Genomic DNA, 21,562 nt, shown 5'->3' with positions numbered 1-21,562 from the left:
AGGCAAGGTTTGTAGAATAAGCAGACCTTGTAAAGGTGGGCCTAGGCCACACCTGTGAGCAGGGCCTCCGAGGAAGATCCAGGCCACACAGGAGGCATGGGACTTTGTAGGCTATGTGCAAGTCAGGTGGGGATTAGAAAGATTTATAAGGAGGATTGGAGCTATATGGAACAGCAAAGCTTTGAAGAAAGGACAGCTGATTCCTAAGGGGAGAAGGGACCTGTGAGTAGACGTAGTATAATTTTGTAAAGGATGGTCTTACACAATACAAACTAAAAGAAACTCCACCATTGAGGCCAGCTTGCAGCCTGGGCACCTGTTGGAACCCCTCAGGGGTAGCCTTCTCACAGATCGGTGTAGTGCCCTGGAACCCCCAAGTTGGGTAACTGCCGCCCTTGACCTTGACCTTGATGTCCTCCCTATGCTGATTCCCTGCTGGTCTCCACCCTCCTGAACGCTCACCGGAGGTTCTTTGTGTATTCTGCTTTTAGTGTAAACAGCTTAGATGCAAGAATGTAGAACATTGGGTAGCAAACTTCTGCCCTCAGGGGTTCTTCCATTGTGCTGTAAGCTTGTATTTAAGGTCCCCCCCCCACCCCTTCAATAAACGGCATTCGGCATCCTCTGGCACGAATGACCCGCTGTCTTTTGTCTCAGTTTTTCTATCTACAGCCCCTTGCTCCGACTTGGAGCGGGTGGTGGTAGCGCCCGCTACCGCAACAGATCGGACCGCATTTATGATTAAATGCACATGCACTCAATTCCTGGCTTTTTCTCTCATCTCTTCTCTAAGTTGTAACACTGGAAACAAAGAAAAACGTTTCTCTTCCCAGTTCTGGCCCTCAAATCATGAACAAGCTCACTTCCAATTACCATTGTCTCCTGGTTTTCTCCTGAAGAGGCAGCTAGCAGAGGACTTTAGACCCCAGTAAGAGAAGCTGGGCCAGGAGCAGGGCTTCTCAGGAGGGGTAGTGTCTGTGAGGAGCAGGGCTTCTCAGGAGGGGTAGTGTCTGTGAGGAGCAGGGCTTCTCAGGAGGGGTAGTGTCTGTGAGGAGCAGGGCTTCTCAGGAGGGGTAGTGTCTGTGAGGAGCAGGGCTTCTCAGGAGGGGTAGTGTTTGTGAGGAGCAGGGCTTCTCAGGAGGGGTAGTGTCTGTGAGGAGCAGGGCTTCTCAGGAGGGGTAGTGTCTGTGAGGAGCAGGGCTTCTCAGGAGGGGTAGTGTTTGTTTGTGAGGAGCAGGGCTTCTCAGGAGGGGTAGTGTCTGTGAGGAGCAGGGCTCAGCATGAGGACTGGGCTTGGTGTGGAGGAGCTGCATCCAGCAGAGGAGGGCAAAGACTGGGGGTGGGGTGGAGGCAGCAGGGACTCCACTTCTCCAGGAGCAGGGTTCCCAGTGATAGTGTTCCTGGGTGGAACAGAGTTCAGGGCTTTGTAGGAGGGCTGTGCTGTTTTGTGTGGGGACAGGGCACCGGAAAGAAGAGACTGTCTTGTCGGGCACGGGCTTGTATGAACAGCAGTGTTGCACAGGGGTGCAGGCTGCCTAAGAGCTATTCTCTTCAAGAAGGGACCGGCTTTGTGGAAGCAGGATGATGCTATTTCCACAGAGGCTTTGAGGGAAGGCTGGGGCCTGTTAAGGAAGCTAGGGAATTTACAAGGTGAGCAGGTAAGAAGTGGCTGGTTCTGGTTTTGGAACGGGGCTCCAAGCTTGTGGCTTTGGGAGAAGCAAGGCCAGCAGGCTTTGAGGGTGAACTGGAACTGTGAGAGGAATCCTGTACTGGCCAGGGCTTGGAGGAGGACTTGTTAAGAGGCCCAGGGTACTATCTGAGGACAGCTTCATAGGGTGAGGATCCAGGAGTGGGGAGCTTAGGGGAGTAGGGCTGTGCAGGAGGAACAGGTTCATAAGAGGATGTTGAGGTTTGAAAAAAGGACTTTAAGACAGGACAGTTGCTTCTGTTGTCTTACAGTCTACTTAACCTTGTTGTGCATGATTGCCCATATTGTCTCTAGGACGGCTTTCCTGGCACCAAGCTCCACGGCAGGAGTTGGATTGCTAAGGACTGTCTTGGCTTCTAGAAAATACCACCTGTAAATTCCCAGATATGTAAAAAGCTGAACTCCTCAGGTCCAGCCTGAGCACAAGACCCTCCGTATCCTTCTAAATGAGAGAGCATAGCCAAGCCTGTGCGGACGGAAACACTTTGCAGTCCCAAGCAAAATGGAACCTCCTTTCTCAAATGCAAAGTGTGATTAGCAGGTTATGCTGAATGTGTTTCCTGCTTGGGACTTTACCAGGTCCTCTAGTTCTCCTCCCAGCTTCTGGTCAATGACATGCAAGGAGGGTGAAGTGTGTCACAGTCCCTGGACTCCCTGTGCAGGATTCTTCTTGCTCTTTCCCATTCTGAGCATCCATGGTGAAAGTGGAGACAAGAGGCAGGTCAGATCCAGCTGCATCCCACCTTATGGAGGGCCCGGGCTGTCCTGATACCATCATGATTCACTGATCAGTGGAGCACAGGGGAAGAGCCTTCTCACCTTCCTGACTTAGAGGTCTTCCTTAGCCCAACTAGAATCTCTGAAGCAAGTGCCACCTACGGTGCAATGCTTAACAGCTAAAGGTTGAGTAAACACTCTGGAGCCAGGCAGCATAGGTCTCAATCCTTGGGCTTGGTGAACTATAAGTGAGCACAAGTCACAGGTGCCTGAGTGTCTTTCCTTGTATAGTGAGGTTGCTAACAGAACTTAGCTTGGAGGGCTGCTATCAGACTAAATGAACTATTACACACTAGAGATTTAAGAGTGACACTAGGCACACCTAAGTATCTTAATGTTATTTTTGTCATCCTTATAACTTTTTGTAAATATTGTATTGTCACCAGACATAGAAGGCTTGAAATTAGGTATAATCCCCAAATACAAGTCAAGATTTGTGTCATCAGCCATTATAACACTTAGGCCATTAAGCATTGCTTTTAAGACCTTCAAAACAAACAAACAAAAAACATCATCCATCCCATCCATCCATCCATCCAAGAAACCAGCCCAGGAATGCTCAAAGCCAAGTTCTCTAACTGGTGGAGGAAACAGTCCTTCAAATCTCTTGAGACTCTTAGATCTATAATTACTTTTTCTAAAGACTCCCTGGGATTGGAAAATTTGGTATGTATGTGTAGACACCTGAAGTATTAGTTAAGGGGCAGACACATCTTTAGAACATCTTGTTAACACTCTTATTTATAATCTCAAATACTCAATGAATATCAATAAAATTTGCTATGGGAACTACTTAAAGGAACATTTTAACAGAGGTAGCCATTTATACCAAGTAACACTAAACAGGCAAACAATAAATATGCAATCAAAAATTTAATAACAAAGATACTATTTTCAACATTGTCAAATATACATGGCTAAGACCAGAACTAAAAAAAATGTATCCAGCTCACCAGTACAGTCATACAGTTTTGTACAGAACATTCCACAGATCAACAGAAAGTACATGAGCACAAAAATAAAAAATATTTAAAGAGAATCTCTAAGCAGCATTTTCTTTCTGCAAAACAGACATAGACCTTGTACTGATTAAATATCTACAAGTGCTTTTCCTTACAAAAATACATAGATTCTTAATAGACTAAGTCATTAACAATGACCTGGTAATTCTTTCACTTCAATTTGAATGATTCATAAGCTAAATCTTACAACCACAAAAAGGTTTTTATTTGTATTAAGATGTTATCACTTTTGACAAAAAGCTTAAAATATTTTGTATTTCAAAATAAAATTAGCAACATAACTTTACAATATATTCTGTGCTAGATTTTCTGTGAGGGCTATTCTAAGAAATGATTGCTGTTGAGTTACCAGACACAGGAAAGTGAAGGAACACATACCCCCCACCCCACGCTCTTGTCCTGGACCACAGCTTCATAAGGACACTTAGGCCCCCACCCCATTCTGAAAAAGACTGCAAAAGAAAACTGGCCTTCAACAGTGTCAGGGTAACCTCCAAATCTACACATATGTAGAAAGAGCTGCTCCTGGTCCCATGTCAATCAATACACCAGACTATGTAGAGATGCCCTCAGAATGGTTGGTCTTCATTTGTGCTCCAGCTAGTTTTCTAGTGAGTGCTACAAGACCAAAGAAAACTAGGCCTAGTATTGAACATATCTGCTACATCTGATTCTAGATTCAAAGACAATTAAGATGAAAACACATTTCTGGGAAGCCACCATTTTGAATCATGGAAAAGTAGATGAGGTTAGACACATCTGCATGAAAATTTCAAAATTCTTTTGAAACGTTTTTTTATCATTTTCTGAAAAAGTGCCCAAACATTTTAATTCTACTAGAAAACATGATGATGTAAACTTGCTCTTTTTGAAAATCAAATTCTAGGAAGAGAAAGACTTTCAAATGGCCTAAGAGACACCGCAGCTTAACACAACAAAAGCTCTACTGTTTACTGGCATTGTATTGTATCTTAATCTCCTGTTTTGGATCAGAACATACTGAGCAAAGTCCATCAAGTAAATCCAAACAAGTGGTGATCCTGTGTGGAGGGCTTCTGAGTCTTTAGTGACCCTGACACTGTTCAACTTCTCCTAAGGCAGACCTAGCAGACATGCCATGTCCCTCACTGAGACATGCCATGTTCCTCATTGCTCTACAGAGGATTTACATACTGAGAACAACTGTAACAATATTTCAAGTTTTTATGGTTCTAATCCAGAAAAGATTTGGCAAATTCATACTGACTTTTTATTGATATAAAGGGTAGATTTCTAGAGAACTCTTTATCCAATCAGGGGAATGGATGAGGGATACAGCTCAGTTGCAGTGCTTACAGAGCAGACAACACAGGACTGTGGGGCTGTTTCATCCAATCTGCTATGGTCTACCACTGGTGGATTTTACCTTAGTGGTGGTGCAGAGCAGACCATCAACCCCAGAGAGAGAATGGCGGACTGGGACAGTTTTCAGTGCTCCACTGTCACTATTTGGCCACATGGGTAAGTTTAAGAACAATAAAGTGGCTGCTGAGAAAGTCACTTTTAAATGAAAAACTATCACAGGCCCTTATGGAATTTTGCTTTTAAAAATAGCAAAAGCACTTCTTGTATATCCAGTAGAATGTTCTGTGCTCTACACAGGCAGACCTGTCAGCACTTCTACTAAAGGCTGTCTTCAACAAAACTGCACATTTTACTAAGAACTCAGGAGCTAAACGGGCATACTCTCCTTCATACCACCTCTATGGAATAAAAGGCTTCTTAAAATTTAAAACCTCAATTTTCTAAGTTCCTTTTTCTCTCACTTTTCATTGGGGAGGGCCTTTGTTTTCTTTCTCATTTTTGAGGGTTTTCTAAGGTCTACTAGATGGAGCTGAAAAACAAATATGAACCTATTTGAAGGGATACAGGCTGACTGTAGCAAGAGACATTTGACTCATCCCACCAAGAACTCTCACTGCAGTGCCTGCATTGGCAATGTTTTGGTAAGCAATCACGGTTACTACCTATTTACCGTCAGGTCACAATCTACCAGATTCCATCTTCTGAACTGTCCAAACTGTCTCCAACATGGTTATCAACAATAGAATGTCTTTGGTGATACAAGACTCTTTGAAAATGACTTTAGCTTTTAAGTGCCCACTTAGATATGAAGCCATTTATGAGACAGGTACAGGTAACTGGAGACTTATGCAGGTAACCTAAAACAGAAACGCACTTTAGCAATGAGGCACTTTCTTTTAAATATTCAGTAAAGCTTAACAGTTTATAATATTATATAACATACTGGTTTTCTCACGGACTCAGTTCAAATGAACATTTGTTCTCTCTCAGTACATTTGTACAATGTGGCACATTAGTACGGGGCAGATGCTTAGTGAATAGAGAATATTTAAAAGTTGTCAAAAAAATTAGTTACCCAAACCTCAGAATTAGTATAATCTAGTATAATTACTTTTTAGGCCTGAGAAAAGGACAATTTCTTTCTCTATTAACTTAGGTGATCACTGCAATTTAAAGTGATTATTACAGACCACAGGCATTCTTTATATTCAAAATTCCTTGGCCCCTTTCTTTCGGGCTGATTTTTAAGGCAGGTAAAACAGGTAACAAAATCTTTTCTGGAGCAGAGTTCTTTAGTTTATTGCTTAAGGGACAACAGATTGAAGAATAACGTTCATTTATTCTTGAGTGTATGGATTCAGAGCTATTCTAGAGGGTTTTGTTAAGCAATCCTGTACATGCCAAGTTGGCCACAAACAGTGCATGCTCATGTTTCCTACAGCAGTTTCCTTATAAGGGCAACTAAGTGGGAATTTGGTACATATCACACCAGACAAACAAGTGGTCTGCACTTTGGCTGCCATACCAGAGGAGGCTAGCTGAAAAAGCCTGATTCCACTAGCAACACCACATTACTCATGTTCCCATGTGACATCAGCCATCCTTAATGGTATGTGTTGGCACATAGTCTATTACATCTCAGTGAAAATGTCAATGCATAACATTAAATAGAGGAACTTCTATAAAACTGCTTTCTTTCCTAACTATTTCTTATGTATGCCTGGAAAATAGTCATAACGAGACCAGGCAACAAGAAAAATTTAAAGAGGCCTTGTATATAAAACTCACCTATGGCCTTAAGTCTTGATGAGGAGCGAAATAGCCAAGTCTTAGTGTTTGGTTTTCAAAATTGATTTTGACTTAAGTTAATTAAAATTAACCTTCATATTTAAAATATACTTATCTAAATGTGACAAACTGTAGTATCTTTAAAATTTTCTCAGGGATAACTAGGAACTAGGTTTTACAAAACATCAAAATAATTTCTGTAGTTAGATAATAGATTCAGTTTTTGGTCAAGTATAATGGTCTAAACTTTAGAGTAAACCAACTACCTTTTAACAACCTGAAATTTAAAGAGTTGCTATGGCCTTCTAATGCAGCAAACTTTAATACACATTTTGACTTGGAAAAAAAAAAGATGTAAGGAAAAATCATAAACTTTCAACCTCTTATATTATGAAACACTCCAAGATTGAGCTTCATTTTGTATATTTCTTAGAGCTGTACGATGGTTTATTTCTATGAAGCACTCTAGAATTCAGAAAGCATCAGCTTGTGAAGTTCTTTACTGGGAAATGTAGAGCACCCGTGTTCACAGTCTAAAAACGATGTGTGGGACACATGGTGCTCTTATCAGATTTCTGAAACAAGTCATTTTTCCTAATTTCCCCCACCTGTCAGAAGTTAACTTGTTTCAAAGCAACCAACAGACATGTTCCACAGTTTTCTTTTCAACTATGTATTTGACAAGATCTAAAATGTTTTTCATGTAGTAAGGTAACAGAGGACCCTGACTTGCAGGCTAATTTCAAAATGTGTGAAAGACTTAACCAAACTGTCAATATCAAGGACATCATCATAGTTCTGATTTCCACTACACTCACCTTTACTGAACTCACAGTTAAAACAATAATCCCACTTCCTGTTTACTACAGTGTCTAAAATAAAATATCCCGAAACTACCAATTTTGGTTAGAATATTTATCTATTACATAGCATTTATTTTGTGGGTATGGTTTGGAAATGTGATATGCAGCTAACAATCTGGATCAGTAATGAGATTTTGGAAATCCATAAATGAGTGAATATTATCTAAAATCCTAGTATTTAAAACCATTATACATAACCCTCTGCATGCCACAACACATGCCTAAGGCCAACTTAAAAGAAACAATGCTTTCACAAAATGGCATCAACAATGCCATGATGCACACACAACACGGGCTAGACAACAAATGGAGTTTTGTAAAGCAACACCCACCTGCCCTAAGACAGCAACAAATGTTAACATACTCACACATTAATTTTATTAGACATCAATATGATCAGCTGCCAACATTATGAACTTCAGTTGTCCAAGTCACATACGTTTTCAATGTGAAGGGCTAATATGCCTTCCTGTGCAATGGTAGAGACTACCCAGACATTCAGGATATCTCCAATTGTAATGTGCTCTGGTCAAAAGATAACTGGAATTCTTCACAAAAGGACTTGCACACTCAAGAATGAGCTGGCATTTTGGTTTTTTTTTTTTTTTTTTTTGGCTGTTTATTCTTTTTTACATAAAAGTTTTCCAAGAATAGGACAGTGGCTCAGAAACCACTTTTCTAAATATATTCTTATACAAAATAATTTTAAGATATAATTATACTAGTTCTTGTACAGTACTCTATTTTAACAAGAATAAAAGTATTAAGTATGTGAAAACTGCAACACCACAAGGATTGAGCCTTTTACTAGTGTAATTAACATTAGAACAATCTTGCAACAGGCAAGCAAAACATTGAGAAAGCAGAGTCACGGCTGTACTCCCAGCTGATGGATGGCAGCCGTGCTTTGCACACTGTGAGACGAGACGAGTATCTTATCAGATGGTCAGTAGCAGAAGGGCACTTGGATTGCTCCTAATAGAAACATGAAGGAAACCGACAATGTCGAGACAGACAATGGCCTTATGTGCATGCTGAAAATCAGATGGTGTCTCTCAAGTCCACACACCGCTCACTGTGCAATCTGCTGACGAGTAAACAAATAGTGCAGGGTTCATTCAGTGCAGTCTGGGCCCTTGGCCTATCCAAAGTCAATTCTTGGTCGATACTGCAATACCATAGGGTATGACTACAAAAAAAAAAAAAAAAAAAAAGTATGAGTAAGACTGTGTTTACATAAAAACAAGTTTATACAGAAAAGCTATGGGGAACTGGAGACCATAATTTATATTTCCTGATAATAGTGATGACAAGAGTTAAAATGTAAGTTGCCAATTAAGATTCAAGTTACTATCAGTACCTCTCCCTCCTTCCTCCTTCCCATTTCCTCCCTTCCTACAGAGTGCCTGCAGAGGACTACAAGCTGCAACCCACCAGGTACTCTATGGGCTAAGCATTTGAATCCTGGATTCTCCCAGAGCTGCTGCTGGTGAAAACCCACTGAACCATGCGAAAGAAAGAGACCCTATTCTGCAAATGGGTGAAACTGAAATTTCTACAGTATTGTTCAAACATACTCTTTCCTTCAGTTTTTTTTTTTTTTTTTTTAATTTTAAGATGGTCTTTAGAAGTACTGAAATCATGTTCCTGTTACACGGATTGGTGACCACCTCCTTTTAATATGATTTAGTGTTCACAGCTACAGCATGACCACACAGTCCTAGGGAGGAAGGAGCCTCCTGCAGATGGAGGCAGGGGCCACATTCCCTCTCTTGTCTGCTTCACCTTTACTACCACAGAGAAACAAATCATCAGAAAGCAGTTTGGAGAGTCACTGATTTTTCAATTCTAAACTTTGCAGGTTTTCACTTTTGAAGTGAGATCCAATGAGCCATCATGGAATCAAGAAGAGGCTGAGATGGCCACTGGCTAGTGTTGTGCTATCTCAGGGTAGGTGGGTGCAAAACCTTCAGTACAGAGAACCCTGTGTTCTGTACTATAGAAAAAAAGGCAGTTGGAGAGTCTACAACCCTGAGATGCCCTCTCAGAACTTACACGCATGCCGCACACAGAGAGACTGGATGCTGCTATGTACTAACTTGCAGTTAGGGCAGGAGAGTGGGGAATACGCCAGAAGCCTTGTTCTCGGCTGAGGAATCACGCAGCTGCTACTTCTGATCTCATGGGCTAGCACAGGAGTCTCCGACTTGCGAGGTTCCAATGGTCTCAGCCTTATTCTGCTCTTTAATTGTTTACTTGGACTCACCTTAAGTTTTACTCTGGTCTTCCAGAACCAGCTTAGAACTAGGTTAGCTGAGCACAAAGTTCTCTATTTCTGAAGCCCAGTCAGATTTTTGAGGTCACTGACAGCCACCTTATCTGACTTTACTCAGCCCCATTTTATTTCCCTCTAACCCCCAGCTTACCCTTTATTACAGTCTTTGAACTTTGCTTTCTATTCCTGATTGAAGAATCTGCATACTTCTGCAATTAAACTACCCATTTTAGAATACATTCATTATCTATAAAGTCCAGCAACAATTCTACTGAAGGTGAGAAACAAGCACAGAAGTAAAATGGCTTGGCTGTCAACGGCTGAGATTTTCTGTCTGGGGCTAAGATTCTCTTTTTTCTCTCCCGACTCCCCCAAAACTTGTGTTTCTTCTGTGGACACATGAAGTTCAATAATTTTACTGAAATGTGCAAACTCTTGACATATTCCTCCCCCTCTTAATTTGGCAATTTAATAAACATAAAATATATTGTTTTTACTTTATTTCTTGACTTCTAAAAAGTTAATTACATGTATATTTTGTCAACTATATTTCCTTTTATAGCTTGTCCAATTATTGAAAATTAAGCTTTTTCATACAGATATAGAGTAGCTGTTATATTTAATGGCATTAAACCACTTCCTGTCAGATACTGCAAAAATTTGAGATTTCTGTCTTGTACTTTTCAATATTAATAGTTATGTGACAATTTGTCCCCTTTAATTTTCAAAGGTACAGTGTGAAAGATTGTCTCTGCTATAAAATCATTTTCCCAACTGTATTTTCTTCTTCACCTTTTCTAGTACCATTTTGAACAGTTACTGTTTTGACCCATCAGGAGTGTGGGCCTGTGTAGAATGAGCTTGATGTTGAAGTGTCTTACTGAAGTCTTACCGCACTTCATGAAGCGTCCTAGGAGATCTGCATCCAACCTCCAACACTGCGTCTTTGAACTTTTTCTTTGGTTATCTTACTGTACAAAATATATTCGTGTGTGTGTGTGTGTGTGTGTGTGTGTGTGTGTGTGTGTGTATGTGTATGTGTATGTGTATGTATGTACATTTGTAGAGGCTAAAAGTAGTCATGGGTATGGTTCCTCTGGGACTGGCCACCTTATTGTTTGAGACAGGGACTCTCATTCCCCTGGAGCTAGCCAATTAGGTAAGGCTTGCTGGCTAGTGAGTCGCAAGAATCCACCTGTCTTTGCCTCCAGAGTACTCTGTACACCTGCCCAGTTTTATATGGGTTCTGGGATTGAATAAAGGTCCTCATGCCTACAAAACAAGCCGGTTACCAACTAAGACACCTACCTAGCCCTCTAAAGTACATTTATCTACTTAAAAGTTTCCCCCGGACACTAAACTTTCCCTGTTTTTTGCCTCTATGTTCTATGAGAGAAAAGTTGTTGAATGTTTTCTTCTATAGCCCAGGGCTAGAAGAATACCTCATGCATACTTAAACAGCTCAACAGCATTTGTTAAAGAGCCTTTCTTTCTGCCTCTGCCCTTGGAGCCACTGCACTTGGGACCGCTACACTCAGGCTTGCTGTGGATACTGATCTGTATAAATAAAATGCTGAATGGCCAGTAGCAAGGCAGGAAGTATAGGCGGGACAAGGAAAGAGGAGAATTCTGGGAAGTGGAAGAGATATGGCCAGCCGCTGCCATGACAAGATATAAAGTTCTGGTAAGCCACAAGCCACGTGGCAAAATATAGATTAATAGAAATGGGCTAAATATAAGACTAAGAGCTAGACAATGGCAGGCCTGAGCTAAGGGCCAAGCAGTTTAAATAATATGTCTGTGTTTATTTTGTAAGTGGGTTGTTGGACTAATAGGGCTTGGCAGGGGCTGGAGAGAAGCTCTCCAACTACACAGGCTCCCGGACCAGAACTTCTTCTGGAGTAATTCTCTCCTCATGCATGTGGAGGTCAGCACCTGATGTGAGCTCTTAGCACAGGTGCTAGTGATCATGTCCCATTCATCACTTAGCTAAAAATGTGACTGACTGGAAACACCCATTTCCTGATTAACATTAGTTTAACTAACTTTGCTCTTGTTAAATAAATCTTGTAAAAGTATGCAGAGTTACATTTAACTTCATAATTTAACTTCGTGCAGAGTCTGACATCTATGATTCTATTTAAAGTCTTTGTGTGTGAAACAGAATTCTGAATATGCAAGAGTAGGTCTTTGTTTTGAGGAAATATATACTGACTAAAAAAATTTGTGATCACCTGTCCTTATATTTGACTTATTTTTTTAACAGTTTCATTAAAAAAAAAAAAAAACAACCAAAAAACTAAGATGCATATAAGGAGATGAAGAGGAGACAGAAAATGTGAAATATTAACTGGTCAATCTAGGTAAAGGTTGTCTTTGAAATAGTTACTTCAGTTTTCAATTTTCAAACTTCAAACTAACCAGCTAGTAGGAAAAATGAGCACTAACACTGGATTTTATCAAATGTCTTTTCAGCACTTAGTCATTTTTATTTTGGAGTACTCATAAAACATACCAGCTTGTTTTCTGTCTGTCTCTCTCTAATACTAAGCTACTCTTGTATTTCTGATAAAAATTCTACCAGGTCTTGACTATCCTCTTAGGTATTTTAGTAGATTCTTTAGTATGCTATTTAATATCTGCATTTATATTCAAAGTGAGACTTGGTTCTAGTTTTTAAAAAGATTATTTTATTTTTAAACTATGTATATGTATGGGTCTGTGCATGCGTGAGTCAGGTGCCCAAACTGTCCAGAGAGGGGTCCATTCCCTGGAGCCACCTGATGTGGTTGCTAGGAACTGAACTCTGGTCCTCTGCAAGACAAACGTGCACTCTCAATGCCTGTACCACCTCTCCAGCCCCGTGGTACTCATTTTCTAACTGAATTCTCTGTCAAGTTTGCTGTCATATTGATGCTCCCTTTAGGAAATCATTTTGGAAAAATTTAAATGTAAAATTTAATTTTCTTACAAGATTGTTATCCACAATGGAGTGTTGGATAAAGAGAAGGAAGTGAGTGTGTGGGTGCAGATTTGTCTCATTTCAATGTTCCTCAACAGCTAGCATCAGAGCTCTCAGGAAACAGCTATCAACATGGAGAGAGAAAGTGGAAGCCTGTGGCTCATGGGTTATAGCTACAGACAGGTTATCACCACGATCTATCAGCCCTACCGTCTGGATTTTACACATTTCACTACATCAACTCAACTGTTCACCCAGCCCTCTCCCTCACAGCTTCCTTCCTGGGTGGCTTTCTCTTTGCCTGTCTAGATGGTATGTCAGGTCACTCCATTTCTAAAAAAACAGGACTTAATATGTATCAAAAAGTTCATATTTGAGATTACCATATACAGCACTAACAGAAGACAGAGTGAAATTATAGATATGCTGCTCATTAAAATTTCTGCTTAGGGATTTTTCAAGTATTCTTTTAAGACATAACGTAAACTAATTTGTCTCAACCTCAGAACTGCAATACTGAAGTTTACTAGTTACTGACTACTAGGAACTAGACTGATGACTTTCTTAATTACTGGGGAAAAGGGCAATGGATTATTTTAAAGAAATACTACAACTCATCCATGAGATTAAGACTGGGCATGTTATCCATTTCCATTTAAAAATATGTATTTTTAAACATATGTACGTATGTGGGCATGTGCATTATTAGTGAGGGTGTCTATGGAGCCTAGAGGTCTCAGATGCCCTAGATCTGGAGTTATAGGTAGTTATGAGCCACCTGATGTGGGTTCTGGGAATCAAAATTGGTTCCTGCTTTTGAACTGCTGAGCCATCTCTCCAGTTTGTTTTCCAAATTTCTAAAAATTTGTTTTTATTAGAAAAGTTTTTCTTAGACACAAGTTTAAGGTCCTTGGTGTGTTACTAAGTGATCTCATACTCATTCCTCTGTGGTAGCCCAGAGCAGCAGTTAGGGCTGGGCCTAGCAGCCAGATCACAATTAGAATTAGCCCTAGATCTATTTAAAGTCACTCAATTTGACATTTCATCTTAATACAGGACAGATTAGAGATTTCTCAAGGGCTGAAATAATTATTAAAAATTCTTGATTCATAAATAATAGTTGTTATACATACTTGCATTTTTAGTTCAGTAAAATGGTTAACTCGGGAGAACTACAATATATTTAAGTTTGAAAAGACTTGAAAAATTGGTTTTACAAAGTGACGTGTCTGAGAACTTGAGTTTGGGATGGGAGTGGTAAGCACAGGGCACTGTGATGGTCATATGTACCGTCGTGAGTGCCTCTTACCTGATACAAAGTGCCATCCTGAGAGCAGACTTGCGAGGCTGAGCAGTTCAGACAGCGAAACTGCGGAGGAGATGAACTCATCAGATAAGAGGCATCCACAACGGGACATATTTAAAACGTGTTATTTAAAGTAGTTTAACGTCAAACATGAGCGCCAACATGAGAAATTTAAAAAACACTGAGGAATGGTGTGGCTTTTTTGTGGGGGGAGGGGAAATATTTAATAACTTGGTGGTTGGTAAATTTTAGTATTAATTTTACATTTATCTATGAAGGTTTTGTTTGTCCATTTTTCATATTCTAAACTTACCAATGTGGTACCCTACCCTTTTTATCTCATTTCCAAATGCTAGTTTCTGGGAAATCCTCATCTCAGAGGGTTCCACCACTTTCTCCTCTAAGTACAGAGTCGGGACCATCTTTCTCCCATGTGCTCCTGAGGTCAATCTCTCCTACGCCTCCTCTTCAGCTACTGAGAGCAGCACTATCAGAACTCCGAGGGACAGGGAACTTCATTCAGTCTCTGAGGGGCTGATCCATTGCCCTTTTCCTTTCATATTGCTCAGGTCAAAGTCTTGATCGCACGCCTGTTTTAACAGCACGGATGAGCTCCGAGTCAGTCAGACACTGTTCGCAGTCTTAATAGTTATGCAACTTATACTTTTAAGTTATGCACGTATTTAACGCCGTATACTCTTCCAAATGGAAAAAAAAATATGAATAGCTGAGAATTAAACACAGAAAAAATACAAGTTCGAATTAATCAGGAAAAATTTAACTGCCCAAAGTAGACTTTTTAAGGCTCTACTTTGGAAGATGATAAATTTCACCAAATTTTCTCTGGAAGTTGGTCCTTTCGTATGCAGAGCTCATCATCATGCTCTAAAGACAGCCTGCCATTTTGGTCCTTACTGACTCGGATAGGTCCGCAAGCTCTAACCTACCACAGTTTGTCTGACTATGCAAGTTGCAAAAATCATTCAGTAAGATTACAGAGTTAGATTTCATTAATTTTTTTCCTATTAATTTCTTTGGTATTGGTTAAAACAGATGTGTGTGTTTTTTTGTTTTTTGTTTTTCCCTCCTAAAACTGCCAGATTGCAAACCAAGCAATGAGAGCCGGGCATGGTTGCTGGAGTGACTAAGGCTGCAGGTGCATCTGGGAAAGGCAGCTGGACTGAGGGGATGCAACCTACCCATAAGAGAGTGAGCAGGGGACACAGGTTCCCTGGTGATGATGACAGGAGCTCTCACCGAGCGGAGGAAGCATAACACAGTTTCACAGAGACACTGTTACTTTTCTACATTTATTAGATTAGGCATTCTGCTAAGTACTTTAGCATATAATATTAATTCTTGCTAAATTTTCCTACACAGGTACTGTTAAAAGGATCCCCCAAACTGAGGAAAAACTGGGAGGCAGGATACAGCTGGGGAAAAAAAGCTACAGCATATACAGCAAGAGGTTAAGTGTTCAGAACACACAAGCAGTTCCTAGACCGTCAACAACAAGACATACTCATGATTAAAAGGGCAATGAATATGAACACTTGCAAAGATGCTATATTGCTAATATGAGTGTCAAGAAGTTGGAAAAGAGGCCCTCTTATATATTACCTATATGACTATAACTTGTGAAACTTTTTTGAGGACAACTGACAATCTCTCACAATATAAAACTTAGTCCAATGTAAACTTAGCAACCCAGGCAATGGATATATGCATTGGACTTTACATAGCATTGCTTGTAATGTTAAAAAATGAAACAAAACCCCAATGCCTACCAAAATAGTTAAATTATGCTAGTCATACGAACTGAATTATACCGATATATTTAAAAAAAAAAAAACTTCAAAAGACATAAGACAAAATTCCCATAAGACATATCAAATGGGAATAAAGTTGCTAGCAACATGTATGATTTCATTTATGTCTCAGAAAACTGATGACCACTGGCATTGGCATTATGAAGAGAAAAACTAGAGTGATGGTAACATCAGCTGACTGAGTAACCCTTGACTGAAACATGAATCTCATCTCCATCCCTTCAACTTGTAGAAGCCATAGAAGAAACCTGGCCACAGATCATGTTTCCCAAACCTTGCTCTAAAGATCAGAGGCATTCTCACATGAGTAGAGCTTTCAGAAATGAGTCTCAGGCCAGCCGCAAGCCTACTGAGTAGAACTGTACTTTGTCATCCTGCCTAGAGCACTTGTATTTGCACTAAGATTTAAGAAGCACCACTGTTAAAGTATATTTATCCTACTAGTCATCAACAGACCAACATTCAGTGCAACAATCATCAAGCAAAACTACTGTTATAGAATTGATAGCAGCTATTTGACCAAGTGTTTGTTTTAATTTGTAAGGATAAAGCTATTTAAAAATAATTTATCATGATGGAGACAAGGTCTAAGAAGGGGTAGAGGCCACCTATGGTCATCTCTTCTGAAAGGGACTCAGCTCAAAGGGGGCCTGGGGCCTAAGCTGGAAGAAGGGAAGCACTACCCCAGAAGCTGGATGGTGCAGAGGGATGCTTGTAATGGTATGCAGAACTGGAAGAGAAACTCACTTCCTGGAGACTGGTTCTGGGAGGAGAGACGGGATGAGGGAGGTGGACATGAGTATGCAGCAGCCTTTCCTGAGGCTGAGGACTCAGGTGGAGACCCAGGACTCCAGTGACAGGAGTGGAAGCTACACTCGGAGTCACAGGCTGAGCAGAATCACAAGCAGACATTTAGTAACACTGACAAGATGGCAGAGATGGCTAAAGTAACCCAGAAAGACAGTCTAGTGCCAATCAGAGACCCATTCAAAAGCTCATCTCAGAGAACAGGTGGAACAATGTAACGTGATTGTAAAAATCGAGTTTTTGTCTCAGTAGGTCAATAGGTGCGCGCGCGCGCACGCGCGCACACACACACACACACACACACACACACACACACACAGCAATTTAGCAAGCACAACTATTGACCTATATAAGACATGTTATGACTTCAAAGAAAATGGGCAATTGAAAGGTTTTAAACAAGTTTTATAAAAGCTGCGTTAAGCACAGTACTGGTTCAGAATAATATCTGTTTAAAAAAGAATGTCCAGAACACGCACAGACACGTGTGTACACACATGCATGTGCAGCATCTTCAAACAATGAGGAAGGAGCAGTTTGGAGTGTTCAATAAACTGTATTTCTGGTTAAAAAAAAAATCTTCAGAATAAACTAGATTCTTAATCTTGCTGTGTATAAATGAATCAATTTTAAGTGGACTAGAATGTTATAACAAAGCACTAGAAACAAATAAGAGAACACAACAGTAGTTATCAGCACAGGAACAAGCTGATCCCACCCAGGGCCATGCAGGTTAGCAATGACAGCAGCAGTACTGAACTAGCAGATGTCCTAGCCTCCTGCCGGTATGGATGGGGTGACCAATCTCAAATCTACAGGCACCAGCAAAACCAGGGTTTGAGAAGAACAAGCCATCTCTCCAGAACCAATTTAAAAAGCTTTGATAAAAGTGTATCTCAACTAGAAAGCTGAATCCTCAGAAATGTGTGACCAGAAATATAATTACATAAAGACTGATTTAGTTGGCAATCTATTAGTAAAAAGCTTACGAGTTAACCCTTTCATGCTTTGACATTAAAATAACTGGCAATGCTGACCTTGATGGCCCATGTTTCTAATGAGGCAGAGGCAGGAGAATATTAGTCCGAGGCCAGTCTTTGCTACAGTGTGCTCCAGGCCAGCTTGGGCTAAATAGTAACATGTTCCTTCAAAAAATACTCGCCCACCCAGCCACATACAAATGGACACCATGGACAACTTTCTGGAGAGTACTTTTGACAGACAGGTGAGCCGAGGAGAGGTAACCTTTAACCTGTACGCCAGTCTATTCACAGTGGTGTGTTCCAGCACTCACATGCTGAAAGGCCCACTGAACTAGCAAAGACAGACAAAATGACATTTCCTGCAGCACTATTACTGCAGAACTAGAGCACCTGCTTCTGACTGTGCAGACTTACCCTCTGCGGTGTGCACCTGGCACCTCAAACATTTCAGGCTTAAGGAGCTCATGGAAGCAATGCACATACAACCCTTAAAGCCCATAAACTAGGCAGGCTTTCTTTATACAAAACAATTGTATTAAAAAGATGAACCCCAAGGCAGTCTGATGAGTTGTTCAAGTACACACAACTAGCAAGTGACTGACACTAGAATATAAGGCTTCTTTCCTGGTCCTGAGATATTCTTGTCAGTGACTAGAGTACTGAACCTCACAGAGAAGAGTTTTATCCATGTGAAAGCAGATAGGAAAACAACAAAAATCCAGGTAAGAATTTAGGTGCTTCAATATTACTGTATCATCACATTTGCTTCTGAAAAAGTGGACAAATATCTTAACCACTATATAGTACAAGGATTTTTTGAGGTTTTTCTAACAGTTCAACAGATGTGACTTTAATGTGATGTCAGTGTACCTCTGAACTACTGAAACACAGCAACCATCATTTGTAAATATTACACTGTGTGAGGTAATAACTAAACTTTGTGCTGTATTTCATAAGAAAATAATAAAACCTGGTAGAAACATTATAACATTTAATGCATGACACACTGCACTATAAACATCACACTCTTAATGCTCCATGGGTAAGTTTGGGTGTTAATTACTGCACTTTCTAATCAATCTTAGGAATAGTTATGTATTCAGGTCATGAGGGAAATCTCTGGTAACATTACAATAGCATTCTTATTCCCAGATGGGCTTGTAATACAGTATGCAGAGGGCCTCACATTTCCCTAACATTCCTGGCTCAGGTGGACTCAAAGAGTTAATCTAAGCAAAAATACTTAAAACACACAAAAAAATTGGGGGGTGGGGGGAGGAGCTGATCTTAGGTTTTCTCCTGTGAACAAGTTCTCCCTCATCACTAGGGCCCAAGGCACAATAATCTGTTTCCAGCATCAGAAACCTCCACTAATTCACTCATACTCATAAGTCATTTTTAGTGCTTATCTAATCCTACCCACGTGTTCTCTCTGTCACAAGCCCAGCAATTCCCCTTTCTGACTGTTAGTGCTAGCAGGGCAGAATAGTCTATCTGATCCCAACTCACAAACTCACATTTCTAGTAGACACAAGGATTTAAAAAGTACATGCCACCTCTGCTCTCAGGCTAGCAGAATTCTGGATGTATTTATTGCTGGACTTAAAAACTCACCTTCAAAATATTTAACATAGACACTGATCTTGTACTTCAACCAACTTTTAAGTGCTAGAAAATCAAGAGGAACTAGTTTCTTCTTTCCCAAATTAATTTCCTAAAGCTCCTAATCCATACTGTTAACTTTAAAATTATATAAGACTATATAACTAAATATACACATAGGTAAATATAAAGAATTTACATTTTCTCCTCTTAGTCGCCATCTTGTCATATAGATGAATTCCATAGTATGATCCTTCCCCATAATTTCACCATTGCACAGCACATCCAACTTGAAAAAGAATAATTAAAATATATCAGTCCAAAGGAAATTTGAATTTATACATTGTCATACATTTTCAAAATCTAAGAGACCCAAATAGATATACCAACATAAAAGTATCAGTTTTAAAAGAACAGTGAATACTTTTATTAAAACCACCTCCTTACAGAATGTCAATAGTTCAGACGTTTATCTTGTGCTATATAGCCATATCTCAAATTGATACAGTTTATAAATGCAATACCAACCATCTTGATCCATGTTTCTGCAGTCCTATAGGTTTTATTCTGTAAACCTGGGACAACCCTTACTGAATGAGAAGAGTGTGGCAAGAGTGTAGAAGTGTGTAGAAGAGTGTAGAAGTGTAGCAAGCTCATTTTAAATCCACCACTCAGAATCCTCTGAAGTTCCCAGGATGGGGCATTCCAACTGCTGCACAGAGCTCTGTTCAGGGCTATCTGGCCTCTCTGGCATAGTTGTGGATTCTCCTCACCTTGCAAGAAGTGTCAAAACAAACTGTATTTACAAAGCCTCCCTCTCATTTGAGGCTACAGAAAACCACCCCAAAGCTTTGAAAGGCCACAAGACTTTGTGTATGGTTCACTAATTCAACAAACAATATATAATGAATGTTTATCAAAGATCCCTATAAATGAGATGTTGCAGTCCTCTAGTTTCTAGTGAAAGAAACTGGTTAAGATTTATTTCAAGTGTGGATGGGGAGAATGAGTTTTACATAGATCTGAATCTATCTAGACAAAGGCTGCAATTTTGAACTTTGAAGCCTAACACAAAATGTAGTCCCAATTATACTAGATATATGAACTAAATTATTGGTATTTGAATGATTTATGGTGATATATAAGCCTTGAAAATTTTCAGTAATTTTATTAACTCTTAAAAGAATAAAGTAGACATCTCTCTTTATCTTGTCTGTAAAACAAATTCCTAAGCAAAGTTGTAAAGTTGCAATTACTAATCAGGCAGGCTGTACCCAGAGTCATTAGCAACTGAAACCCCCTGTCCCAGTTAGTAATGCTGTTATGGAAATTTTAGACATTTCATTAAATCACAGGCCTAGATGCTGGGCAGCAAAAATAATGGGAGACCAATTTGTATTTTAAAGAAAGCAAAGGACAAATTCTTTGATCAGGATAAGATAAAGAACTGTTAAAGAAAAATCTTGGTACGTGGCGGAAGACAGAGAAGAGTTTTCTTAGCTCCAGTAACTTCCTGAAGAAAATTAACTCAGCAACAGACTTCTAAAAAAATAAAACTATACATGACACTTTTCATGAATAAAACAAAACAGAGAAATAATGCGGTAAAATAATTTCATTGTATACTTTTCACTATAGATATATATAAGTTGTTAATCTTTTATGTTTACCATGATCTATTTTTATGTACACTGGTGTTTTGCTTGCATGTATGTTTATGTGAGGGTGTCAAATCACTTGGAGCTGGATTACAGATGACTGTGAGCTACCATGTGGATGACGGGAATTGAACCTGGATCCTCTGGAAGAGCAGTCAGTGCTCTTCGCTGGTGAGTAATCTCTCCAGCCCCATATCTATAATTTTTTAAAACCACAGAACCAAACTAATAAAAAAAAAAAAAATTAACCCAGACTAGTCATCAGCCACAGGAGACATTTCCATTAGGTTCAAGGTCAGATGCTTTCTTAGATTCCTTCCTGTCAAGGTCTGTGCTTAAATCCCATCACACTGCCGTTCTCCTCTCCGTTAATAAGAGACTTACAGTCTCATGCAAAGTCACACATCTCAACAGAGTGCGCCTGTACTTTGGTCCCTGCCCATACTTCAGATCCATCTCCTATTTGCCATCTGAGGTTTGTACTTTGTCCTCCAAGGCTCAAGGGACATCACAGAAAAGGAGACTTCTTTCAGAGTCAGAGGACAGCGAGATGGACATGACACATAAGCCCTGCACAAGGCTGGGTAACTACTGGCAATTAATGGCTGCTTGGGGAGGGTCATTTCCTTTGGTGGTGT

General features: G+C 40.0%; 1 protein-coding gene across 3 annotated transcripts in view; it reads right to left on the bottom strand.

Annotated features, from left to right (window-relative positions):
* Window positions 1–3,339: 3,339 nt before the first annotated feature.
* Window positions 3,340–21,562, bottom strand: part of Pcgf5 (polycomb group ring finger 5) — a 113,718-nt gene continuing 95,495 nt past the window's right edge. For 2 of the 3 annotated variants that reach the window (XM_036167415.1, XM_036167425.1), the window contains exons 8-10: window positions 19,466–19,555; window positions 14,049–14,108; window positions 3,340–8,691 (exon numbers count right to left, since the gene is read on the bottom strand). In XM_036167415.1, the coding sequence (XP_036023308.1) occupies window positions 8,644–8,691; window positions 14,049–14,108; window positions 19,466–19,555 (198 nt within the window). In that variant the 3' untranslated portion in view covers window positions 3,340–8,643. The remainder of the gene's footprint in view (window positions 8,692–14,048; window positions 14,109–19,465; window positions 19,556–21,562) is intronic. The other variant, XM_036167435.1, reaches the window with a different exon arrangement.

This window comes from Onychomys torridus, chromosome 1, assembly GCF_903995425.1.
Source record: "Onychomys torridus chromosome 1, mOncTor1.1, whole genome shotgun sequence".
NCBI lineage: Eukaryota > Metazoa > Chordata > Mammalia > Rodentia > Cricetidae > Onychomys > Onychomys torridus.
Note: the sequence above shows the minus strand (reverse complement) of the source record. Positions and strands in the feature narration are given on the sequence as shown.